Source organism: Microcaecilia unicolor, chromosome 5 (genome assembly GCF_901765095.1).
Source record: "Microcaecilia unicolor chromosome 5, aMicUni1.1, whole genome shotgun sequence".
Classification (NCBI taxonomy): Eukaryota; Metazoa; Chordata; class Amphibia; order Gymnophiona; family Siphonopidae; genus Microcaecilia; species Microcaecilia unicolor.
This window is the reverse complement of record NC_044035.1, coordinates 248,104,927-248,132,622: the sequence shown is the minus strand read 5'-3', so window position 1 is coordinate 248,132,622 and position 27,696 is coordinate 248,104,927. Positions and strand designations below refer to the sequence as shown.

The 27,696-nt window shown below is 43.2% G+C and overlaps 1 protein-coding gene across 2 annotated transcripts; it reads right to left on the bottom strand.

Annotated features, from left to right (window-relative positions):
- Nucleotides 1-2,639: 2,639 nt before the first annotated feature.
- CREG1 (cellular repressor of E1A stimulated genes 1) lies at nucleotides 2,640-26,099 on the bottom strand. Of its 2 annotated transcripts, XM_030203947.1 has the most exons (4): nucleotides 25,664-26,098; nucleotides 13,280-13,399; nucleotides 4,342-4,526; nucleotides 2,640-3,285 (listed from the first exon to the last, which is right to left on the bottom strand). In XM_030203947.1, coding segments are annotated over exons 1-4 (612 nt in total). In that variant the 5' UTR covers nucleotides 25,970-26,098; the 3' UTR covers nucleotides 2,640-3,284. The 2 variants fall into 2 exon arrangements, with proteins under 2 accessions (XP_030059807.1, XP_030059808.1); XM_030203948.1 differs by lacking the exon at nucleotides 2,640-3,285 and having other exon boundaries at nucleotides 4,341-4,526; nucleotides 25,664-26,099.
- Nucleotides 26,100-27,696: the final 1,597 nt, after the last annotated feature.

Here is a 27,696-nt window from a genome sequence, read left to right as displayed (position 1 = left end):
AAAATCTATATAGAGTGGATGAGATGAGTATATTTGCTTCCTATAATTCTAGGAGTAGAGAGGTTTGCATTTTAGTACAAAAGAGCCTCCCCTCTAATGGATACTTGCTCTAATGCCAATCCAGAGGTGTTATGCAATTCTGGATTGCCCTTTGAAGTAATTGCTTTAGACTGATCAATATATACAGGCCTAATGAGGACCAAAATGCATTTGCTAAAGGGTTGTAGAGTATACATGTTAGCTTTGGCACTACAATGATGTACCTGGAGCCTGTTGCTTTAGGACAGTGGCATCCTGAGGTTAAGGACCTAAAAGCCAGCTGTGGAAATCTGTTCATAATATCATCTAATGATTAGATATGTTATCACACTTGGTTTCATTTTACTATTCTTTTAAAACCAACAAAATGGTGAGATAGCACTCCATTCAAAACACCTTTCCTCCCCTCCCTATCCAGGTCAAACATACATATATATGCATTTGGATGAAGGGTTAGAAAGAATTCCATGAGCCATGCTCTGCATGCTTTCCCCGCTTGTTTATCATGTGCAGCCCCTGTCCATAGTTTCCTCTAGTCTATTGCACATGAGTAGGCACATAGCACCTGACATTTAAATGCACATTTTCCAGCAGTGCACGATCAGGAGACAAATCAGAAAAGAAAGCAGAGATGGAAGCTATACATCATTCCCCCTTTCCCAAAGGCCCAGGAAAAAGAACAGAAAAGGCCATGATATTTCATCTCATTACATATAAATGGATTATATTGCATATTACTGAGTAGTGCTCAAAGAATAATGTAACTGAAACCTTTTGCTCACATCAACCCCATCCTCAGAGGGCATTTCACTCCCATCAATATAAGCTATATGCCCTGGAAACCAAAGATTCGACTTGGGACCTTTGTTGAGTACCATGTTATAAATATATGTTTGCAAATAATCAAATCAATAAGGAATTATTAAAGAAACATCACTAGTACAGCACTTTAGTGTTATCTCCACAACTCTGGGGTGGGGGTGGGGGTCATGTTACATTGAATAGCAGCAGTAGATGTAAATGATGGCAGATTAGATGGACCTTTCAGGTTACCTGCCAATAAGATGGCTAGGGATGCAAATACTGCTCCATGTAGGTTACCCTTCTCCCTATACCTCTCCTTGGGGTCAGTTTACTTACACCTTTGCAACAAAACCCACACATGACCAGGAAACAGAAGAGGACTAAGGTAAGGACAACAGAAAAAGAAAGCAAAACATTTGTGTGACTGATATTAATCCACCATCAAAAGAACACTTTTTTTTACTCAATTAACAAACCTTTTAATGTAAATCATCTTTATTCTAAACAGAGACACTCCTGAGCAGTCAAAATAAAATAAAATCAAACCTCATGCATATATAAACTTAATTTTGGAATGGCAAAGACAGGATTTGCATCAAAACAGCCCTCCTTACATCAAGCAATAGGATGAACCTGTCAGCAGGAGAGAGAAACATAACTTCTTGGAAATGGAACAGAGCACAGATGTGAAAAGTTAGCCTGCCACTGCTGTTTTACCAATCCTTCTCTTAGGACATGTGTCACTAAATCAAATAAGTCAAAAAGTCAACACAACAGAAACACTAGCAGGAGAGAGGGTGGACAACTAAAGGAGAGCCACATGTTTGTCACAGTCTCAAAAGTCGGTGTTGGCCTTCAAGACTATTTGTTATCTATAGCATCCTGCAATGCAAATATCTATATATTTACTGTTTTATTCAAATAAAATACTACAAAAATATCATTGTATAAGTTTTGTATAGTTCTATGTTATAGTGCAAGTAATCTTAAAGACACAAAAAATGTTGATCTGTGAAAAACCATGAAAATTAATACTATGATCATCATTAGGAGGTAACCTGTACATAATCATCAATTATTATGAGATAGGGAAAATGGTTTCTAGATAGCTTTCGAAAATGTTCCAAACATGAGTTTTGTTCCAGTGGCAGTACAATTAGAGCATCAACTCTCATATTAGGTTCCTCTTCTCCCTGGGTCAACTGGGGACTGTGGTGTTACACAGCCAATGTTCACAGTTCCTTGAAGGAAAGAAGTTCCAGCCATTGTACAATGTAAATAACAAATGGTTGAACCATGAAGGAAAGGAAAAAGTTGGGCGATTGGAGCAATGGCCCAACCAATGTTTTTTGCCCCACACAACTATCAAAGAGAGCTTAAAGGGTGAGGGATGGTAGTTAGTTTGCTCCCTCCCCCTCTCTTATGGCCCATGGTTACAGTGTTCTGGAGAGAACCCCGATAGATCTCTCATCTGTCCCCTTCTCCTCTACTGCTAATTCCAGACTCCATTCTTTTTACCTCGCTGCACCTCATGCCTGGAATAGACTTCCCGAGCCTGTACGTCTAGCCCCGTCTTTGGCCGCCTTTAAGTCCAGGCTAAAAGCCCACCTCTGACACTGCTTTTGACTCCTAGCTACTACTCACTTGCCCTGTACCCTACCTCCTTAATTGACTCCTAGCCACTACTCACTTGCCCTGTACCTTACCTCTTTAATTCCCTTACCTCTTAATTGTTCTGTTTACCTGTCTTATTTAGATTGTAAGCTCTTTGAGCAGGGACTATCTTTTTTCGTATATGGTTTACAGCGCTGCGTATGCCTTGTAGCGCTATAGAAGTGATTAGTAGTAGTAGTAATAGCTCTGTCAAAAGGCACCAGCAAGGGATTCTCACCGCAGTGACTGGACTAGATGAATTGGAAGGAAATATAAAACAGGCAAATGGGAGCTTCAAGTTCTAAATTCCAGCTCATTTTCGTTTCAAGTTGGATGGATGCACCATAGGCATAAGAAAACTGCCAAACCTCACAAAAAGGTCAGACGTCACCGAATAACACTTTTTGAGCAGTTTCAAATCCCAGACCAACTAGTGAAATTAAGAGCATCTTTTGAACTAAATCAAAGTTCTGAAGTATGAGCAATTAATCTAGACTAGTTTAACTCTCTATTCTAGTAGAATATAACATTTTTCTGCATGAAAATGTAACACATTTGTTCAAGAAAATCTAGAATTAAAAAGGCAGTTTCCCATGCACCAAAGAAGGCACAGAAATACATAAAAATATCTTCAGCTAAGCTCCAAAATAACCAATGAATGATGACTGCTGTGCTTTATGGTGAACTCTTGTCTCTTAGTATCAAATTCCATAAAAAAGCAAAGACCTCCAGTTCTTCAACTGCAGCATCTGAGAATCTCCTGAGATGGGCACAAGATAGGTAGGATACCTGAGAGGAAAATAAAGAATTACACAAAAGTATCTTTATTATTATTTTCAAAACAGACATAAAGTTAAGGTAATATTCTGGGCACAGGAATCAAGAGGCTGATGGGGAAGGAGAGAGAGAGAGAGAAAGAAAAAGAGAAAGAGAGAGAGAGGTTCACTCTAAAACACAGAAATGGAAGAATATCCCTGGTGCTTACAGCACTGGACCAACAACCAGGGAAGCCCAGTTGAAATGCCACTGCTGCTCCTTGTGATCTTGGGAAAGTCACTTAACCCTCCATCGCCTCAGGTGTAAAACCTGAGAGATTGTAAACCCTCCAGAGTCATGTAAATACCTAGTATTCCCAAATGCAACTCACTTTGAGCTACTATTGAAAGTACAATTTAAAAAAAAAATAGGGAGCAGGAACTGAAATGGAGAATTTAAAAAAAGGAAGTTGGCCAGATGCTGTTTCGGTTTGATTTTTGTTTTGTATTTTGGGGAACATCTGGAAGTTTCCTCAAGCTCTAACTAGAACCAGGACTGGTATCCAGTACCACGAACTTTCATTCAGAACTAGCCTGGTCTGGTCATTGTAGTGACAGGCTTCGGCCAAGTGCCATTTACTTAAGCTCCTTCCAGAACCTTGCCATCAATCTGGCCACTAGCCTTCACCCTTATGTAATAATCATAACTCCCCCTGTACACTTTTCTTACCCTGAAGGCCAAGAACACTCTCTGCAGCACTCCCTGCTGATCTGGAGATCAAACTGTATATCTTCTGTGCTGAGCTACTAGGCCTAACTTTTTTTTTCCCCTGAAGAGACATGCTTATCGGATTACACACAAGACCATACAAATATTCTGAAATAAATATATATATATAAAAAATCAGAAGGTGCACAAATTTAAGATGGTAGTTTTGTCTCCCCTCTGACAGAAAAACATTACACAAAAACATTATCTAATGGTTATGTCTATTGTGGTCTTGATATATTACCTTAGCTTAGGAAAAGGTCAAAGCAGTCAATATGTTACAAGTAGAGAATATTGAATGTTTTATGAAGAGATGCTTACTATGGTTCCACGTTGTAGTAGTCCTTTGGCGACACTGTTTTAATTCCACCAAAATAGTCCAAGACCCATATGTTGGTAATATTGAGTTTGGCAAAGAACCAGCCATGGTCTGGAGGCCAACTAGCCATCTCAGGGTGCCGCGTGAACAACGCTAGCTTTGCAAAGTCCATCTCTGTACTATTTACCTAACAAAGCAAAAAATGCTACAAGTAAGTGACCTTTCAATTATACAAACTGCATTTAATACACTTCATCTGTAGGACCAAACATTTATTCAGGATTTCCTCATCACCTTATAAAAAGGTTTTTCATTTTCAGTCTAAGCCTATTTTCACAAATAAAATTTCTAGTTTTCTTCAAAGGTGATAAATTAGTTAAGTTACAGGCCAGACTATGTCATACAGAGTACCCGTTGGATGCTGTTGGGTCTTCCTGAGAAGTGGTTGGGCTATATAGCCCTTGCAAAATCACCGCTTGCACCCCCAGCACAGATGACAAATGTCTTCATTAAAATTAGCACCAGGATGGCAATTTCTTAGTCATCACATACTAGAGCGCCCACCCTGGGGAGACAAAGGAAAAATTATGTTTTCCTTCAGTACCAACAGATCAATCCAGAGACAAGTGGATTATATCCCTCTACTAGAAGGTGGAGATAGAGAGCTCTGCCATAAAGGATACTGTGCAGCAGCCTCACTTTTAGTATTCTCTCTTATCTCTGAAGGTGGATGGACATATCCTGTACAGCTCTCTGCATTGTGCTTCCTCCTAGCCTGTTCCCTCAGGTTTAGTTGAACTGCGGGTCTCTGCCTCCCCTGCCTGCCAGTTGGGAGTACACTTGGTGGGGCCAGGTCCTTCAACCCCCCCCCCCCCCCCCCCCCCCATAACCACCACCACGTTCCCACCTCTCTGTTCTTCCAGCGTGGTGGTTGCCTCTTACAAAAAAAAACAAAAAAAAAAGAGAAAGCTGTGGCTTGGTGGTTAAAACAGCACAAGAACTCAAAATGAAAACCTCAGGTGGTGGGCTTAAATCCTGTATTTAGGAGTGCCTTTACATTGGTCCTTCAGCTTGCTATGCATCTGTTTCTCAGCAGTCTCTGTCATTGCTATCCAGCCTGTGGAAGATTTTTGAGGCTGCTTCCACTGGGGTTACCAACCAGGGAGCAGTGTCAGGCCTTGAGCTGTCTAGTTGTCATGACCAGCTCCTCCTCCTGCCGTATTGGCCCGAGCTCCTCACAGAACACAGCAGTATTTTGGCGGGCTTGCAGCTGGCCATTGGATTCCACTGACCATTTTGTACTTTTGGCACCCTTTTTTGGCAGGGCAGACAGCTACTGCTTTTGGCGGTACAAAAAAACTTCAAAACATACAGACACTGTCCGTGATGGAAGCGGGTATGCTGGGGACGATCATCTCTAGTATTAGGCCCCAGGTTTGGCGGCGCTCCGTTGCCTTGGTGGGTGTACGCCGTCACCTGCGTTAGGGCTCTCCCCAGCTTCACATCGTTCATTTCGCACACCATTCTCACTGTAGAGACTGTCTCTGGATTGATCTGTAGGATGTAATGGAAATAGCTGATCCAGATCTACCAGAGGAAGAGAAGACAGTCTTCCAATGACCCTGGCCCCTATCAGAACTGCCTTCAGCTACTCCCATTCTGCAAGAACCACATTCCTTGGGGCTTTGTGGACAAGGAAGAACTTGCCATTAGCCTCAGCTCTGTCAAAATTAGATCTAAACCCATTCATCTATGCCGATGATATTACCATCTACATCCCTTTTCATGCCACCCTATCCAAAATCGGTACTCTCATTGAAGCTAGCTTCTCCACCATTGAACACTGGGCTCAGGTGTTCTGATTTAAATTAAATAAGGAAAAAACTCAATATCTCATACTCTCGTCCACCCATAACCAAGTATCTGACATAACGCTTCCCATTAAGGATTCCGTTCTTCCAATTTCCAATAGTCTGCGGCTCTTAGGAGTGACTCTGGACAAGCACCTACAATTAGACAATCATGTGCATTTGGTCTCCAAAAGAATGTTTAATGTCATGTGGAGGCTCCGGCGCATAAGGTATTTCCTTACCAGAGAGCTGTTCCGTACCCTTGTACATTGGTTGGTCCTGTCCCACCTTGACTACTGCAGCGGGATTTATGCGGGCTGCAAGGTCTCTTTATTTAAAAAGTTCCAGACAGTCCAGAACACTGCCGCAAGACTGATTCTAGGGAAGCAACGATTTGCACATGCTGAGCCCTCTGCATTACAACCTACATTGGCTGCCTGTAAAAGAGCATATTATTTTTAAAATCTGCTCCTTAACCCACAAAATCATCTATGGTCTTGCCCCGGATTATATGCTCAATCTGATTGATCTTCCATCACGGAATGCCACGCCTGCAGCATGGTCATATCTCCTACTCCACTTCCCGAACTGCAAGGGTGTCAAATATAAGTTGATTTTCACCTCTTCTTTCCGCTACTGGAGTCCAAAACACTGGAATGCTCTTCCACTGCACCTCAAAACGCAAATGGACCACATCCTCTTCAAGAAACTGCTAAAAACCTACTTCTTTGCTAAAATGTACTCCTCTAATTACTCAGCTGATTGATATTCTCATTAAGACCCCCTCCCTACTTAGTTCTCCATTGTTAGCAACTGCTCCCCCGTTTATGCTTTGACAACTTTACACTGTTTTCTAAATTGTAAATTTTCCTAATTTTTCTGTAAGCCACATTGTGCCTGCATGTGTGGGAAAATGTGGGATACAAATGAACCACAAATAAATAAATTTACAACCTCTATAAGAGGCTGAGTGAAATTCACTCCATTTTGATGAACATATTTCTGTAGTTGTTGTAAACAAAAAATGATCTGCCTCAGATGACAATAAAACTAAGACATTTTGCAGATTCAACCTCACTCACACCCACTACAGACTTGCTCTCAACTGCTTCAGGTGAAGGTAAAGCTAACAGATATTCTGCAAAATCAACCTCATTCACATCCTGTGCAGACTTACTCTCAACTGTTTCTAAACAATGAACCAGAAGTTTTAATTTGTCATCAAAAAAGTCCAGAAAAACCTCAGTAACATAGTAGATGACAGCAGAAAAAGACCTGCACGGTCCATCCAGTCTGCCCAACAAGATAACTCACATGTGCCACATTTTGTGTATACCTTACCTTGATTTGTACCTGTCTTTTTCAAGGCACAGACTGTAGTCTGCCCAGCACTATCCCCGCCCCCCCAACCACCAGCCCCGCCTCCCACCACCGGCTCTGGCACTGTTAATATCCTGTCTGACACAGCTAGAAAAGGGTGCATATTAGTTAACACTGACACAATTTTAAACAAAAAATGAGGGTTATTACTGACTTCTGAGAGTTTTTTTGTGGTAACAGCGGTTAGTGTATATTTTTCTATTGAGACAGACATGGGAAAGCCACTGCTTGCCCTGGGATTGGTAGCATGGAATCTTCCTGCTATTTGGGTTTCTGCCAGGTACTTGTGACCTGGCTTGGCCACTGTTGGAAACAGCATACTGGGCTAGATGGACCACTGGTCTGACCCAGTATGGCTGTTCTTATGTTCTATTTTAATGCATTTTGAATTGCACTCTTCAAGACATCAGAATGTGAAAAATGTACAAGGATGTTGTAATAACCAGAGGGATGACTTCCAGAGTTGAAAGTGCATTTCTCTGCCCCAAAAATAAACACAGGCCAATATGCAAGAAAGATCAGAATACTTGCCTTGCTCTCATGGAAAGACTTTGGGCCACAGTTAGGACTCCAAGGAAGCATAACTGTCAGTCTTCTAAAAGGGGTAGACTTCAGATGATGCCCAGTTTCCCTGGGTTACCATGCAATATGTGCTAGAACCAAAGTGAAGCTGGAAGGGGGAGGGATACCCATATGCACCTTGGGAAAAAGCCTTCACCCAGGGAGGAGGGTAGCAGTCTAGAGTCACTTTCCCTGAACAGCCTAAAGAGAGTATGGAAATAGCGATGTCTGAGGAACCTGGGGATCAGCCATTGTCCGATTCCGAATACATGAACTGCACTGATGCACGAGCTCTAGTGGAACCACAAGGTATGGAAACCTGAAGGGAATAGACTTGAATCCCAGTTGTGGATAAGGACTTACTTGCTCTTTAGTGGTGACATCTATGAAGGCAGGGGGGAAAGTGCTAGTTGGTAAAGAAACTTATCCCAAGGGAAGGTGCTGTCAGGGGTCTCAGGACTACCCAAAGTGGAAAATACCCCAACCCATGATAAGAATTGATAAGAGTATAAAGTGCTCCACTAGAGTAAAACAAAGCAAGGACTTTCTTTATGTTTAGAATGGCAGAGCTCTGGGAAGCCCTAGACTGAGCTGGGAACCAGAGGATTGGACTGCATTTTTCTAATGCCTCGTTTGCACTTTCAGTGTGTGTTACTCAAGCCTTTAGATTATAAGTATTTCTGAGAGTAATCCAGACCAGAGTGAACATTATAGACTAATGCAAACTTCCTTCATGAATCTATAGTGTGTATGGTGCTCTAATTTATGTGCCTGTTTGTTCACCCTGAGTGAGAAGGATAGCAAGAAATCAGGACCTTGAAAGGAAGTGGGTTTTCATCATAGGTCCATTCTGTGAGAAAGAAGACTCTCTACTCGTGGGATGCATGTGGGAAAAAAGAACCCGAATTATAGCTACGTCATGCAAGGTTCCACGTTAGGAATTACGGACCAAGAAAGGGATCTGGGTGTCGTCGTCGATAATACACTGAAACTTTCTGCTCAGTGTGCTGCTGCGGCTAGGAAAGCGAATAGAATGTTGGGTATTATTAGGAAAGGTATGGAAAACAGGTGTGAGGATGTTATAATGCCGTTGTATCGCTCCATGGTGCGACCGCACCTTGAGTATTGTGTTCAATTCTGGTCGCCGCATCTCAAGAAAGATATAGTAGAATTGGAAAAGGTGCAGCGAAGGGCGACTAAAATGATAGCGGGGATGGGACGACTTCCCTATGAAGAAAGATTAAGGAGGCTAGGGCTATTCAGCTTGGAGAAGAGACGGCTGAGGGGAGACATGATAGAGGTATATAAAATAATGAGTGGAGTGGAACAGGTGGATGTGAAGCGTCTGTTCACGCTTTCCAAAAATACTAGGACTAGGGGGCATGGGATGAAACTACAGTGTAGTAAATTTAAAAAAAATCGTAGAAAATCTTTCTTCACCCAACGTATAATTAAACTCTGGAATTCGTTGCTGGAGAAAGTGGTGAATGCAGTTAGCTTAGCAGAGTTTAAAAAGGGGTTGGACGGTTTCATAAAAGGACAAGTCCATAAACCGCTACTAAATGGACTTGGGAAAAATCCACAATTCCAGGAATAACATGTATAGAATGTTTGTACGTTTGGGAAGCTTGCCAGGTGCCCTTGGCCTGGATTGGCCGCTGTCGTGGACAGGATACTGGCCTCGATGGACCCTTGGTCTTTTCCCAGTATGGCATTACTTATATGTTCCAGAGTGCTGAAGCAGCCCTGGGGACTACTGTATGGACCCTTCTTGTTGGCGGATGACCCACAATCTGCTCCAGTGTGAAGACAATTGCGAGGCATTGTGGGCTAGATTTGATGAAGTGCACTACCATATTAGTGTATTTTAACATTATTAGTAAATAGGTCCCACTGGATTAAATGTGTTAACATGTTATTTAATACAGATCCCATGGTACTGTGCACTACACACACGAGTGTCTTTCAGAAAATTTAGCCCTGCACGTGGCCTTTTATATGGGAAGTTTGAGCATCCCTGCTTTAGGATTTTAATTAATTCATAACAAAAACCATCACACACACCCAAACAAAAATTGTCCTGGCTTCTGCCCACCAGAGGAGGGAATGAACCAGTTCTGGAGGAACCTAGATAGCATCAGCTAGGTTCCCAGCATCTCTAAGCAAGCGTTATCAAGGTATTCACTCTCACTAGGGACAAGAAAGCCTGAGCTTGCACCATATCAAGCAGGGCTCCTATATATTCCATTTGCTGAGTTGGGGGATAAGGTGGTACTTGCGGTACATGATGACTAACCCTAGGAGCTACAGTACCTGAATAGTTCTCCGCACTGACTCTTGTGCTCCTTCCTGAGATGTGCTCTTGACCAGCCAATCATCCAGATAGGGAAACAAATTCCCAGTCTGCATAGAAAAGGTTCAAAGTAGAGCGACCAAATGATAAAGGGGATAGAACTTCTCTTGTATGAGGAAAGACTAAAGAGGTTAGGGCTCTTCGGCTTGGAAAAGAGACGGATAAGGGTGACACAAGCAGGAGTCGAGGCTGAGCTGCAGCTGAGGCAAGCACCCTCGACACCTCAGTGGTATGTAGCTGAAACATCTGCCCCAGCTCCTCCCCGAGTATGACCTGGTACCACTCATCGAGGGTGGGCATCAGCAAAGGCTGGGGAGGAACAGCCTGAAAAACAGCAGATGTCAAACTGGAAGTGGGAACCTGGCTACTCAGAGACCGGCACACAGGCACCTCCACTAAAGAGGGGGAGCGATCCTCTCGGTGCTGGTGATGCCGATGCCCCAGCACTCCGCTTTGAAGAGGATCAATGCTTTTGCTTCTTTGGTTTCCCTCAATGCTCAGCATCACAGTCCTTCAGCACTGAGGACGTCGAACCCGTACACGCCCTTGTGTCAGGGCCTACTATCAGCACCCGATGTCGAAGGAGGTGGAGACGACCTCCGTACTGATGCACTCCCAATGGTAGGTGAAATCTGAGCAGCCACTGAAGTCGATGCTTCCTATGCTGATGTCAATGTACCAATCTTCGAAGTGCCAAAAAGTTTCTCTTGTTAGACCTGATGTGCCCCTTGTCCTCAACTGCATTTTTAAACCGAGAGAACAAAGAATTAGGCTCATGGTTAGGCCCTAGGCACCAAGTGTGTGGGTCCAATACAGAAGTCAACCGACTGCATTGAGCGCACCTTTTGAAACCACTGGGGGTCTTCTTGGACATCAAGAAAAGAATCGCGGCTAAATTAAACTCCTCAATCTTAACAAAAAGGGGCCAGGCTCAAATTGAGGCCAATGTTCAGGCCTAAAAGAGCTGAATGAAACAGAAAGAAGACGAGCCAAAAACCTATGAAAATAAAAAGTGCGGTCTAAAAATAAACTTTTGAAGAAAATGATGGAAAAATATGAGGTAAACCCGCACATGTAGAAAGTGCTGAAGAAAGATCACTAAGACGCGACCTACTAGCTCTGTGGAAAAAGACAAACTGAGGAACCTGTTGGATGGGAAGGTACCCACGAATGTGCAGTGGGACACTAGTAGAATTTTTTTTCTAGTAGCTGTATATATATGTTAGGAGGTGTCTGCACCAGGCTCCATCGGATGACATCTCCCAAATATGAGAACACTCGTCCTTGGAGAAATTCTGGATCAGAAAAAAAGAATCCTAAGACCTTAATTACATGAGTTTTCAAAAACAGGTTGGGAAGAGCAGAAGTTATAGTTATTCAATTAAGGTTAAAACAAACTGGAGAACAGAAAGAAAGCTGCTCCGGGATTGGTAGCATGGAATGTTGCTACTAATTGGGTTTCTGCCAGGTACGCCACTGTAGGAAGCAGGATACTGGGTTAGATGGACCATTGGTCTAACCCAGTATGGCTATTCTTATGTTCTTAAGTTTCCCAAATGCTTAGTTCTGTGGTCGACACACTATTCTGCCTCACCACTTGTTTATTTTATTGTTATACTAGTAAAAAAGGCCCGTTTCTGACACAAATGAAATGGGCGCTAGCAAGGTTTTCCTCGGAGTGTGTATGTTTGAGAGAGCGACTGTGTGAGAGTGAGTGTGTGAGTGTGAGAGAGAGAGAGAGAGAGAGAGCGCGCGCGCCAGGGGCGCCCCCCTCCCTGTTCCAGGGTCAACCCCCTCCCTTCCTGCCTCCGAGTTCCAGGATCCCTCCCCTCTGAGTTCCAGGGTCCCCCCCTCCCCTCCTCCCCCCCAGTTCCAAGGTCGTCATCCCTCTCTTCCAGTTCCAGGCCCCCTCCCTATGAAGTTTAAAAGTCATCTTGACTTACCTGGTTGGGGTTACGGCGGCTGCCAGCAGCGGTAAAAGGCGTGCAGGCTCGGCTCTTTTCTCTCTCTCAGCTGTGGTCCCGCCCTCATTTCCTGTTTCCACAAGGGTGGGACCACAGTTGAAAGAGAAAAGGGCCGAGGCTGCATGCCTTTAACCGCTGCTGGCGGCCGCCATAACCCTGACTTGGTAAGTGAAGATGGAACGACCGGCACTGATACCTGAGCAGCCGGGGCCACCCAAGTCTCGCGCCCCCCCCCCCCCCCCCCCCCGAATTTGTGCAGGACGTGATGTGCTCGAGTACAGGTGCCAGCAGCGGCGAGTTTCCCGTGTACCAGCATTTGCGGCGGTGCGAGTATCAGCGGCAGTAGGAGCTGGAGCAACAGGCCCTGCAACAGAGACAGCAGGGGGAGGACTAGCAGCGCGCCACCGAGCGCCAGGCCAAGGAACACACGGCCCGCAAGCGCAAGAAGAGGCAGCGGCGCTGGGAAGCCCTGAAGAAGCGGGGAAAGAGAGAGGGACGTGGGGTTGTGGAGGAGAGCGGCAGTGATGCAGAGTCCGAAGACAGCGAGACAGAGGCGACCACAGTAACATCTCCTGACGCCAGGCAAGCAGGCTTCTACTGCGGGAGAGTGACGTCAGGAGATGGTTACGAACCCAGGTAGCCTCATTGGAACATTGCAGGAGCAAATTATTATATTAGATTAGCTTTTCCGACTGCCTGTATTTGTCAAGAGGCTTTGTTATTATGAAACACCAGCAGAATTGTATGAATCAGCATTTGCAGAACATCCTGTGCCTCTGAATAGTATATTTTCTCGGTATGGACTTTTATCCATTTTTTTCCAACTGCCTACCTTCTCAACGATCCCAGAGAGAATTATATGGGCACACAGGGGGCTCTGGGGATCATAGCCCTCCTTCTTGCAGTAATGAGTCTGTGCTAAGGACATTGTCAGGGAAGCATTCGGATTCACCTGAAACAAACAGAAGGCAAATTAGAAAAGTGAAAGTACACCCAGAAAATAAATGCCAAGTAAACGTCTAATCCTACTCACAGTTAATTTATTTTTTTGTTCTCTTTAAGTACATCTACCCAACAATTATTAAACACACAAATGCAATGGAATGTTAAAAAAGAAATAACACCTAAAAAATGACCTTACGGGGGGGGGGGGGGGGGAGGTAAAATAAAGAGAAAGGGAAATATATTGCTAAAAGTGATCCGTTAAATTAATACATTTCAACACACCAAGCCTTCTATAGTACAGTTGTAACAAAAACCCAATGGGGTGAACATTTAAACTTACAAATGTTGTCAGTGTTGAGTGCTGGCCAACTAAGGCCCAGATGATCAAACGCAAACGCGGATGCTATGGGCCATTAGCGCCCGAGTTTGCTTATGTCACGCTCATCAGCTCTGAACACTAATAGCATTCAAATGCATGCTAAACAGTTAGGGTTTACAGACCATTGGGGAGGAATGGTGAGCCCTGACCAGCATGCATCTGCATGCTAGCAGCCCCCCCCCCCCAACCTCCCCCTCCCAAGCCGGTGACATTGGGGCTGGAGGTCAGGTGCACCTCCAATCCCCTCGACACAAGGGCATGAGGGCTGGAGATACGGTGGATCTCCAGCTCCCCTAAATCCCCCCACACCCCAAATAAAAAAAGAACCCTGGTGGCCCAGTGAGCCACAAACCCAACCCCCCTCCCAGGGTAGGGTGCTGCCATTTTGAAGGCGTCGCTGAAAGAGGACTGGGCGGGGGAAGAGGGGGGCCGCTAGACCACCAGGTGGGGGGTTTGGGTTTGCAGCCCACTAGGCCACCAGGGCTTTTTTTTGGGTGTGAGGGTTAGGGAGGATGGAGATCCACTGGATCTCCAGCCCCCGTGCCCTTGTGTTGGGGGGTTCTTGGGATGGCACTAGACCACCAGGGTCAAGTGGGGGGGGTGTCCCACAGACCTAAATCTGCTGCATTTGACAGGTCCGGGCTTTTGATAGTCTGGACCCATCAAACTAGAGTGGGAGGATTGTGTGAGTGCATGCTCAGGCACAATCCTCCCGCACTTTACCCCTATGATCAGAACTAATAGCATGCCTAAATTTGCATGCCATTAGCTCTAATCATAGGGGCATTATAGCCCCATGCTGTTCCAGCGTTTAAAAGTAACGCTGGAACAGCGTGAGGCTATAATGCCCCTATGATTAGAGCTAATAGCATGCAAATTTAGGTTTGGAATAGTGCGGGGCTTCTGATCATTGGCAAGTGCCTTGGTTTGAAAATCAGCTACCAATTTGATATAGGACCAAAGTTAACCCATATAAACTTGAAAGGCTAGGGATACTCCAGAGGCAGGGCCAAAGATTATACGGATATTAATGATATCCAAATACCATCTGCATAACTGATCTGTTTTAAGTCTGAACACAGAAATAGCAGTCCTATTATGACCTCATATTCAATAGTCTTTCTTAGAGGAAACGCTAGATGAAAAATTGGAAAATATGTAGATTTCTTTAAGTAGCAACCACCCCACTTGATATTGACCAAGATTTCTGTGCCTAATTTGCACATTTTCCAAATCCTGAAGTCAGTCAAATGTGTATTGCAGACTTGCATAAGAATGCTAACATGTGCTATGCTGATGCAGACCACTCCGAGAGTGGCTATACCTAATTCAAGACTACCTCTACTTCAGGAAACTGAAAGCCTGACTATTCTCTCAAGTCTTTAATGCCTATGACAACTGACAATCCATTCACTCTGCATCTGGACTAGTATACTGCACACCTTGCAATTAAGATCAATTCCACATACTTTATTCAACTATACATATAATCTGCCTTGAGTTTAGTCACCCCTTAGTTCCAATGCCTTGGTCCTACCCATTTTGTGTCTCTCTGAACTGCTCATATCCCCTTCCTTTGCTGCCTATTAAGATGTTGCATTGTATTGTACTAATACTGTATCATATCAATATTATATGAATGTTTTAATGTTCATGTTGGTTATCATTCTGCCAACATTTATAATATTTTTGTTATATGAATGTTTTACTGTGCTATTTTAAAATGTGTATTTCTAGTACTGTATCATGTCACTGTTATTACTAGGATTTAATTTGCCTATCTCCAACTAGTAATGGAATTAGTGAGGAGAGGTTGATAGCCTATTGCCTAGCACTGGTGTTGAGGATGTGAATTCTTGGGCAATAGGCTACCTGCTGTGAGGGGTGAGACACTATTTTATGCACAAGCCATAGGATGGAATCCAGTTCTGCAGAGACTTTCTGCAAATCTTAACATCACTGAAAAGCTTGGTGCCAAGACACTGCAGGGAGCCTTACGACTGAATTAAAGTGGACCATGGGCATAGCCAGACGTCACCGGGAGGGAGCACATTTTAGCCCCCCCCCCCCCCCCCCAGGATCAAGGCTGGAGTGGGCATCAACAGCATCTCCAGTAGTTGGAAATTAGGACCGGTGCCGGGCACACTTCTATGGTCTGTGCCCCAAAATTGGCAGGGAGGGACACAGATTAGTATACCAGTGTTTAAGCATGAAGTGTGGAACTTGTGCAGAGTGCCAGATTCAACTCTGGCCACCTTGTTGGGCAGACTGGATGGACTGTGCAGGTCTCTAGCTGCTGACACTTACTATGTTATCTCACTGTCGTTTATGCTTACATTTGTCATTTTACTATTGTTACATTATCACAACACAACTTGTTTATATCAAGATATCCCTGTTGCACATTGCCATGGGTGAATCTCTTCGTGAAGGAGGTTAATAAATCCCAATCAATCAAGGTCCATCAAACCCACTAACCCAACATAGTGGCCAATCGAGGTCACTGACGTATATAGCAGATCTGTTCCTTGCTTCTTGTCCTCTGAGATAAGCTGTGGTTTTCCCCCAAGCTTACTTGGCTATTTATGGACCTTTCTTTCAAGAATCTGTCGAAATTCTTTTTAAACCTATCTATGCTAAATGCCTTGACTACAACCTCCAGAAATAAAATCAATAGCTTAATTGTGTGTTGAGTGAAAAAAAAAAAACCCTTCTGCTAAAGGTTATACACTGTCTCCTAGTCTTAATACTACTTGAATGGGTAAATAATTGTTCATTATTCACAGTTCTACCAGACATATTCTTGTTTTGCTACATCTATTTTACGATGGGGGTGGGGGGGACCAGAACTGCAGTGTAATTGAACATCTATAAAATTTTCAAAACAGATGATATTCTTCTCTCTTTCTGAATAATTGATAAATTTATATACGTATTTTTTGCCACTACAGCATATTGAACTGAGGAATTCAACAAGTGTCCATAATGGAATGGAGTCCAACATCATTTACCTATAGCTGGGATTATGTTTCCCCCCACATATACCACTTTGCACTTGCCAAAATTAAATGTTATTTGACATTTTTCATTTAGACTCTCAGTTCTCCAGTCTGGTGATGGGATAGCCCTGAGAACCCCTCAACCAGGAAAGAGGGGCATCACCCAGAGTGGGCTCAAGGATCCTTCAATCTGGAAAGAAGGGTATCCCCAAAACCAACCCAGAGTGTGACGAACCAAGATTAGAACAGAAAAGTTCTCAGCTGTGAGATGGAAGTAACAAAAGTGAAAGCAGCCACTTTTTTGGCCAAATATTCAGTTAAATAAACCACCTTCAAAGAGTCTATAATGCTCTATTGGCTTTGTACTAGCAGGAGGAAAACAATGTGAGAGATCAAGAGGCATTTATTTATTTGTGACATAGCTAACATTAGCCCAAACAAGTTTGAGTTCAATATGGCTTACAATAAACAGTATAGGATACATAACAAAGAATAATGCATAAGAAAGTAATTTGTTGTAAGAATCCACTTTTACAATACAGTATCATAAAGAATCCACTTTTACAATACAGTATCATAAACATACTGGAGTGATGTTTAACATTTAGAAAATCTATTATGAATGAGAAATTGTACATGAAGCAAAGAGAAAGTCGATGGTAAATAGAGTAATAACTAACTCAGGTAATAATTAATTGTTTGAGATATAGTTGTTCTTTGTGAGGGTTTGTTTGAATAGGAACGATTTGAGGATTTTGCGGAATCTAGTATATTCCTGTATATTTCTTATTTTGGGTGGTAAGGAGTTCCACCATTTGGTTCCTAGGTCTGCAGAGTGGATAGTTTTGTAGATCACTTTTTTGCAATATGAGAGGTGTAGTCTGACATAGTTTCTTGACTCATATTTAGAGTTTCTTTGAGGTAAGTTTATTAATGATACCATATAGTCTGGAGCTGTGCCATTTAGGATTTCAAAGATAAAGGAACATAATTTGAAGGCGATTCTCGCTTTGATGGGAAGCCAGTGTAATATGATTAATAAAGGGGAGGCACTTTCAAAACGAGAGATTTTGTACATGAACCTGACTGCAGTGTTTTGAGCCGTTTGGAGTTTTTTTCAACAGGTTCTCCTTACAGCCAGCATATATGGCATTACAATAATGGAACTGGGATAATGTTAAATGATTGTACAATAGTCTGAATGTTTCTGATGAGACATAGGGTCTGATCCTTTTTAGTTTCCAAAGAAACCTGAAAGATTTTGTGATTACTGAGGAAACTTGAGTGTTAAATGTTTGCCTATAATTATACTTAAGGAATGAAGTGTTGTCAACTGTGAAACTGTTGTAGTCGTTTTGGTCAAATAGGTTGGTAATGACCATGAATTTAGTTTTTTTTCTTTATTTAACTTTAGTTTGGATTCTGCGGCATGGGTTTCCATCAAATTTAAATTCAAATTGAAGAGACCAGAAAGAAAACCCATCCACACACACAGTATGAATGTCTTAGCTGGCACAAAGCGGTAACTGGTAGTTCTGAGCAACTCAAAACAGTCAAAATCAAGATTCCCATCCACCAACACTGGTAAAGAATTAAATGGCCAGTTCTCGTAGTATTGTAAGAAAGGTGTTTATTATGTCAGCACTGAGACACAGAGATTCAACAATCAGATTCTCTGACAAGCTTTGTGGCATCTTATATAGTGTTACAATACTGTGATTTCCATAAGTACAATCCAGGATAATACATATATGGCTTGTTACTAATCAGTATTATGTATGCACTAACATAATACTTGCTAATCTTGCTAACTGCCTCTCACCAATGAGTGATGCCCTCTAGCACTATCTATTTTGGCAGAAGGTGTACAAAATGATACAAGCCAGACATGCGTAGTTTGAAAAAGTCAGTCAAGGGATAGCCTGAGAAGGTCCATACCTGACCTCTCATGTCTTCACACACTTTTGAGGAAACCAAATTCTGCCCCAAACCAGTTTGTACCTGTATGATAGGTAAAATACCTGGCACATAATACAGCCCAAAGACACATCCCTGTTATTTAAATAACTTCTACGTGACCATTTTGTTTCTACATAGGCCCCCTCCTGTACGTCTAAAATGGACTTCAGTAAATATTTGCTACTACATTCCTTCATATTCCTTTCTATTTTACCCTGACTGTACAATTTATAATAGCAGAAAACACAGGCCTATGACCTCCTTCACTGGCCAGGTTCTTCTGCAGTTCCACACAGTATGATTGTGCTTTATCTACTTTGAATATTTTTGTGCCATCTGCAAATCTGATCAACTGACTTACTCATTAAGGGGCCCTTTTACAATGGTGCATTAGGTGCTAAGCGCGTGCAGACTGTACCTAAACGAGACTATGACCAGGCTACTGCACCCCCCCTGGTGGCAATTTTAGATTTGGTGCGCTCCCATAACGCCTGGATGATTTCCTCCCACGCGCGTCATTTCCAGCAATAATCGTTTAGCATGTGCGCCCTTACTGCTAGATCAATGGGTGGCGTTAAGGGCTCAGGCCGGATTTGGACGTACACCGGTTTCAGTTTTATCGCATGGCCTTTTCCCATCCCATTAAAAAAAGCCCTTTTTTTCAGAGTGGTAAAAAGTGGCCTGGCGCAACCCCAATACAAGCGCAGGCCACTTTTTACCGTGGCTTAGTAAAAGGACCCCATAATGACCTGGGGGGGGGGGGGGGGAGAAGGAGTACAGATCTTTGAGTTACTAGCCCTGAACAAAACTGTGGTTTTTGCAGGATGTGATAACATTTTACTGAATCCATAAATTTTCCCGCAATGTAAAATCGTGCTGGGCTCGATGGACCCTTGGTCTTTTCCCAGTATGGCATTACTTATGGCATTACATTACTTAAAGATATGAACACAACGCTGAAGGCCTGAACTAAAATCAACTGGTGACTAATCACAGGATCAGTTTACAGACTGATAGATTCCACATTTAGTGTGTGTGTGTGTTGGGGGGGGGGGGGGGGGGGGGGAGGGGAGACGAGGGAATCCAGAATTCTTTTAATTTCCATCATCTACATACAAGATGGAAAATTAATTCTCAAACATTCATCCTAACTGGTGTGCACAGTAAGATCTAAATTTTTAGAAACTAGTACAGATAGTGATAACAATCATCCCTAGCATTTATAAACAGACCAGCCCAAATTCAAATCAAATTCAACCTGTGAACTGGCCATAGGCCAATCTGCCTCACCCATTACTAGCCCTGCTCTTCTGGTATCTGACAGTCACCAGACTAGAGATTGCTTCTTTATCCAGTAACAGACCACCTATTCAAGATGCACTATTTTCAAAAAAGTTAGTCAAAAATATATTTAGCCCAATGAGAAAAGTTATCACCTACAAATCATTAGTACACTTACATATATAGACTTTCAACTCACACACTACTTTATTCTAAATATAAGTACAGTCAAAGACCTATGTGATACCACAGCCCCCAGTTTCCTGACCTTGGCTATTTTAAATCACAAGTTCATACTTCTATCATCCCACGATAAGCGATCTACTGTGCATCAGTTTCAACGGTCAGGCAAGATCTTATGAAATAACAGCAGTAAGAACAAAATCTCTGCATGTATCTGTGGAAGTTGGAGCACAGGCCAGGGATCACCAAATCCAGTCCCTAAAGGCCACATACCAGTCTGGTTTACATGATTTTTGCAACAAATTATCTTCTCATATTTATCTGCATGTTGTGCCTCCTCAATTGTACTCAAATACACCTCATGACAATTTATTGTGGAAGTCCTAAAACGCAGTCTGGGGTGCAGCCCTTAAAAGGTTGATGGTTGATTTCACGACAGATCCCTGACGCAGACAGAAAGGCATCACTCATCGGATGTATTAAAATTTACAAAATTTTCAGACAATTCTATAACAAATATGGTACCTTTTATCTAGAATGGTTGGGACCAAGGTCATTTGGGATTTTTTTTCTTTTGGTAAAGGAACATTCTCCTTTGCTGATGCCTCTTTTCTCCCAATAATCTGATTGGTACTCCAGGAGCGCAGCCCCATCTGGTTTTTGGATAACCTGCTCTAGCTGTTGATGTCTCTCCTTCCTGGGTGGTTGGTTTCAGACCTGCTGTTTGAGCCATCCCGTGCTCCATAAATCTTACTTTCAGAGCACCCTGTGGTTGAAAGAAATGATCCAAGACGCACTGCACAGGAGGGATGATGGAATAAGTGAAATCCAGGCAAACAAGTTTTTCTGAATATGAGAAATTGCCACATAATGGTACTTTGCTAATTCCCAACTTTGTCCTACTGGTATTACTAAAAACTCCTACTGAACTTATTTTGCTTACACAGTGATTCATTTTGCTGTTCTGCTTTCTATATGCAAACTCATCTAGAATACATAAAAAAAGAGCTGATTCATTGTGCTTTGTGATTATCGGTTTATACCAGACTCCACCACGTGACAAATGTAATATGCAGAGCAGGCATGCTTTTCACTGTTACAGTGCAGTGCAGTGCAATGCGAAACCCCCATCTACTAATCTCTCATTAAGAGTATAAAAAAATCCATGCTGTATCAGGATACAGTGCACTAGTTTTTTTTGTTTTTTTAATAAAAGTAGGAAACTAATAAAATACCTGCAAGTAGTAGAGGATATGAAAAATTCTACTCCTAAGTAAAAGGCACTGAACTTCCCACTACAGTATGTTTCAGGCTAGAAACATCCTAATGGCCCTTTTACCAAGCTGCGGGGAAAAAAGCCCCTAGCACACATGGCCACGCAACAGGAAGCCCTTACTGCTACCCACTGAGGTGGCGATAAGAGCTCCTACGCTAACCTGTTGGTAACCGGGCAGCGCACGGCGATGCCCAATTACTGCAGGGTTACCGCCGTACAACCCATTTCTGAGGGGTTTCTTTTTCCTCCAGAAATGGCGCATGTTCGGGGTGGGACTACCGCCGGCAGCCATGTTGGGCCAGTAGTCCCAAAAGAATGAGCAGTAAGCCTGCGTTGGGCTTACCATCGCTCTGTAAAAGGGCCCCTAATGTCCAACATTTGCACAGGTGAAGAATTTTGTAACTTGGGGGACATAAGTCATTTAATATTGGATCATCTTGCGTGTGTAACCAGGCTTCAGTAATCAAGACGTCTAATAGTTCTTCTTCTAGCCATTCTCTGATTATCTGTGTTTTGTTTATTTTACATCTGGTATTTTAACATATACAATTGTGACTGGTGTAAAGGAGAGTGAATTATGAATGTTGCATTTAACATTTATTAGATGTTTTCTTGTGCAGAAACAGTTATGTTTTGTTTTTGAGTAGGGTGGCTTTGAGTCAGGTGTTTTTTGAATGATATTGTGTGTATGATTTAGTTACAGTAATTGAGTTTGTCACATTGTGTTTTCCTGCTTTAACTTTAATATCCCAGTCATTTTTTCTAACAGGTTTCAAGTAGGTTTCTAAAGCGATAGAGGGAGAATCAGTTAAAATGTGACATAGAATAGTAATACATAGCCAATTAACTAAGAATAACTGGAAGAACATTTTGAGACTACTTTGAGATAATGTCTGGAAGTAGGCTTAATGCATATAATGAATTTAAGGCAGATATTTGATAAAGATGTATGTCTCCGATGCAGAGTGCCCTGGTGACCCTTTGGCATCCTCTTCAGCGTGACACCTAAGAGCTTCATTTCCTTTGAGCCCGCTGGGCGCTGAAGTCAGCATCCAACAGCGTGCCTCAGGCTGCGATTGTTGGTATATGACAGCTTGGAGAGAGGCAGCCGAGTAGTGTTAAATAGCACTGGTCCCAGTACAGATCCCTGCGGCACTCCACTATTCACCCTCCTCCATTGAGAAAAATGGCCATTTAACCCTCTGTTTTCTGTCCACTAACCAATTCCTGATCCATAGAAGGACATTGCTTCCTTTCCCATGATGTTTTAATTTTTTCAGGAATCTTAGATGAGGAACCGTGTCAAAAGCTTTCTGAAATATCTAGATAAATATGTGGATAAAGATGAGACAGTTGATGTAGTATATTTACGCCATCAAAGAAATGAAGCAAGTTGGTGAGGCAATTTTCTTTGCGTTTTCCTTGCAGATAACGTTTTGTAACTTGTGGTTCAGCAAATTTCTTATTTCTTGAACCTAAGCAACTCCATGATTTCATGATTTTTTGGTTTCCAGAGAAAGTTCCTCGGCTGAAAAGGGCAATGATTAATTAGGAATGTCACCTGACTCCACCGGCTTGACTGAATTCTCTTTCACATCAGCTGTAGCTACACTTTTGTATATTTTGAATATTTTCTTTAATTTTGTATCTTGAATCCTTATTAATTGTGGACTAATTGTTATGAATAGGATAATTATTCCCTAATGTTAATCTTTCTTATTTCCTTATTGACACACATTTTTAGAAAAAAAAATAAAACTTTTTAGTAGGGCTGCATTTCTGAAGTAGGCTCAGAAAACTGTAAGGCTGTTTATAGCTATTTTACATGCTGTTTTATATTCTTTAATTTATAATTTTTCAATTTGTATTTCTTATCTTTCATTCTTTAATGTTTTAGGGCTGCATTTTGATTAAAATTTGCAAGTGCGATTAAAGGTAGATCCCCCCCCCCCCCCCCAAGCTCCTTATGACTCTGGCCAATGGAGGGTTAAGCGACCTCCCCAGAATCTAAAGCAGCAGTGGGGAGAGGGGGGGGGGAACAACAACAAAACAAGCCAAACAACATACCTTTAATCACACTATTAAAATTTTAACTGAAATGCAGCCCTACTTTTTAATAAGAAACACACAAGTCAGTGCACTTTGTACGAAAAATACAGAAATATACCAAACAATGAGGTCAGGCAACCAAAACTAGATTTGTCAATATTTATAGATATAATAGACACCAAACACTGTGCAACAGAAATCTTTTAATTAGATGGCTCACACCTCAGATCATGCTCCACTCCCCAACCCCTTCCAGTAATCCCTAGAGCAGGGTGTCCAACCTCAGCCCTGCCATGCTGGATTTTCAGGACTTCCCCAATGAATACATATAAGCTGTATCTGCATATAATGGAGACGGTGCATGCAAATAGGCCTCGTGCATTATTAATTACAGAAGTCCTGAAAACCCAACTGGATTGCAGCCCTGGAGGACCAAAGTTGAACAACCCTGCCCTTGAGGCAGGGCATCTTTGGAAAGTTGTTTCTATGCCAAAGAGCTGTATGAGATTTTCAGCTACTGTCTCTCTGCGACCTCAAAACATGACTTTCAGTGGTATATTTGGGTACTGTACAGGAGTCACCAGTTTCTCATTCTTGTTGCTGAAAAGCAGCATGGCTACACCACTGGAAGTTTTCATCTCCCAAAGAGAATAGAGTACATAAGCTCAATGTCTACTCATCAATAAAAATGAACAAGTAGTCACACAGGTTTAACTAGCTTTGAAACAATGACCATCAAAACCACCTGTTCTAAATACTGGCAAGAAATAACTTTCTAATCCAACGGCTTGTGGAAGGAATAAAAGTCTAAGTGAGCATGCGAAGTATCCAGTATTTGCCAAATTTAAAAAAGGGGGGAGGGGAGCACTATCATTTTCGTTTTCTCACATCCAGCCCTTCCAAAATGTCAAATGACAAGGTTCAATCTGGTGTGTTTTGAAAACTGCTGGCTTACACAGCAGCAAACCTGGCTTTTAAATGCCAGTTGTATTCTCCCCTGTGACTACACTCCGGCACTTAAGACACTGGAGAATCTAGCAGCATAACCGGGTATGCCTCCCACAGGCAAGATGTTAGAAATAGTCCAGAGAGAGTGAGAAACTCTTCAGCAGGAATCAAGAGCTGTAAAGCAGTATGGTTTGAGACTGATATCATTTATTATTTATTGCACTTGTATCCCACATTTTCCCACCTATTTGCAGGCTCAATGTTGCTTACAAAGACCTGATATGACGTCGCCATGCCAGGGTAATGAATACAACTGGTGTTACAAAGAAGTCAAGGAAAACAAGAGGAATTGGTCAGATAGTTATAGAAAGATACAATCTGATAAAGGTGGATAGATGTTGTGGTTTAGTTAGTTGTGGGTTTTCGTGATAGGCCTTGTTAAAGATATCAGACGCCTGGCTTTGGAGAGAGGTTCATTCCTGTCATAACATATGCGAAATTAACCCATTTGAAGAAATTGCCCCAAGAGAGATTACCCTGGTTTAGGAATGAGGTTCATGGCTATCACCGCATTCGCAAAACTAACCATTTTGAGAAGGGGAAGGGGCCCGGGAGTGTGTGTGGAGAAACACAATGTGACTGATCCCAAGAGATTTTCACAGACTACCAAACTCGTTCACCTTCTCCAAGTTAAAACCCCAGTCCCTCTAAGTAATTCTTAAGTTGGTCCAACACAAAAATGCCACAATCTGCAAAGAATCCAGTTTTTTTTTTTTGTTACATTTGTACCCCGCACTTTCCCACTCATGGCAGGCTCAATGCGGCTTACATATTGTATACAGGTACTTATTTGTACCTGGGGCAATGGCTTACATATTGTATACAGGTACTTATTTGTACTGGGGCAATGGAGGGTTAAGTGACTTGCCCAGAGTCACAGGGCGCTGCCTGTGCCTGCAGTGGGAATCGAACCCAGTTCCCCAGGACCAAAGTCCACCACACTAACCACTAGGCCACTCCTCCACTTCCAGACTTAAAGAAGTTAGTTAGCGCCTGACAAGTCAACTAGACGGTCCTGGTTTTTGCCACCAAGGTGCTGAAGTGTCCATTCGTTTCCCAGAAATATCAAATCCGGGCTTGGTCGATTGTCCTGATGCCTGAAGTTGCACTCCACTAACCCAGAGTCAGTATAGTTACCTGTAAGTCCTGCACGGATATCTCCAGGTTGGAAAGGTAGAAGTAGGGCACCCCGCTGCCGCGCCCCAGTGGCCCGTCACTCACCGAGAACACATTGGCGAAGGGCCGGCCGCGCACCGGCTCGTGACTCGACACGGTGGCCAGTGCGCCCCAGTCACAGTGGTGAGCCACGAAGCGGGCGACCCGCGCCGTCTCATTCCGCGGCGGCAAAACAGACGCGGCACTCAGGCTGAACAGCCACGATAGTAGTACCAAGAAGAACCCGCGGAGCAACGCTCCGGGACAGGAATCAAAGGCAGCAAACATCCCCCCCACTCACCGGCCAAAGCCAGCAGCAAACTAATAAGGAAGAAGGAGATCTTAGGAAACCTTGAAAAACTGACGGAGACACAAGCGCTTGTTGTGGCCTATGGGCAGCCGCGTAAGGGGAGGAGCTAGAAGGGGAAGGTAAACAACTGAAGCTGTAGGCTCGTGGCCGTTGGACTGGACCGCCCCACTCGCTCGCGACATTAGTTACCACCACGTGCATGAATGTGGCTGAGTGACTGCTGGCCGAGGGGGTATCAATCTGATCACAGTTAAGTTGTAATTATTGGCCGGTAAGGGGTGGGTGTGGGACGCTAGTCCTGACACTAACTCAAGGTTTTATCTGTTGTTAATAATGGTAGATGACTGCAGATAAAAGCATTTGGCCCGGCCCTATCCAGTTCGCTTAGTTATTCTCTCTTCACGCCGCAAGGATATATCCCAGTAGCCAGCTTGACACTTTTAAGATGTTGCTATTGGAGTCTGTAGTACAGACTCTGTACCTCAGAAAGGTTGGATTGTCCAGGGCTTAGATTAGTAAACTCGATTGTTAAAATGTCAGTTATTTAAGTGCTTGCAGTAAAAACCAGATCCTTGCTGGTGGCGCCCTGAGGTGGTTGGGTAGTTAGTGCCTCTCCAAGTGGGTTTGTTTTGTGCATAGCAGGACAGGAATGAACCTCTCTTGTAAAATACAATATATAGTGTATGATCTCAGTTATTCACATTTAATGATAATCAGAGCCAACCTATGTAACTGACACCCGAGGCCAGTGATGTGCAGACCAATGTGGTTCCAACACAGGTTATTTATTAATAATGAATCAAATTATACAGTGTTATAAACAGCCCCCAGATAACCTGAGAACTTATACAAAAAAAAGAACTTATAAAACCAGATTTGGTGAAACAGATCTTAATTAATTTATTATTTCAAAATACACCTTTGCAAGGATGGTTGTCTGTAGAAGCAAGAGGCACACGCCTCCTTAATGTTTACAGGTTTTATACCCTTTCTTTTTAGTTACATAAGTATCTGCCCCTAAGTTTCTCATTGGATATTGATCACATTTACCCACCCCTAATATATCATTGTTAATTATCATATGACAGTCCTCTAAAAATGTTCCATCACCCTAGCAGCTGAGCCCCTATCCATTGTTAGTTCTGCTCAGGGGTGTAGCCAGACTTCGGTGGGAGGGGGGTCCAGAGCCCGAGGTGAGGGGGCACATTTTAGGCCCCCCCCCCCCCCGGTACCGCTGACCCCCCCCTTGCCGACCCACCGCCACTTTTCACAACTTCCCGCCCTCTCGACCCCCCTCCCGCCGCGAACCATCCCCCACCGTCACCTACCTTCGGTTTTGCTGGCGGGGGACCCCAGTCCCCGCCAGCCGACTCTTCATCCTGCAGTCAAAAAAGTCTTCGTTCTGTTGCATGCTGACAACGTGCAGAACGTGAGACTCAGAGAACAGAACGAGCTTCGTTCTGTTCTCTGAGTCTGACATCCTGCAGGTACAACGTGGACGTCAGCATGCAACAGAACGAAGACTTTTTTGACTGCAGGACGAAGAGGACGTCGGCTGGCGGGGATTGGGGTCCCCCGCCAGCAAAAGCAAAGGTAGGCGGCAGAGGGGGGGTCGAGAGGGTAATCGGGAGGGGGGCCCAGGACGAAATCTACAGGGGCCCAGGCCCCACGTAGCTACGCCACTGGACACAACCCATTAGTTTGG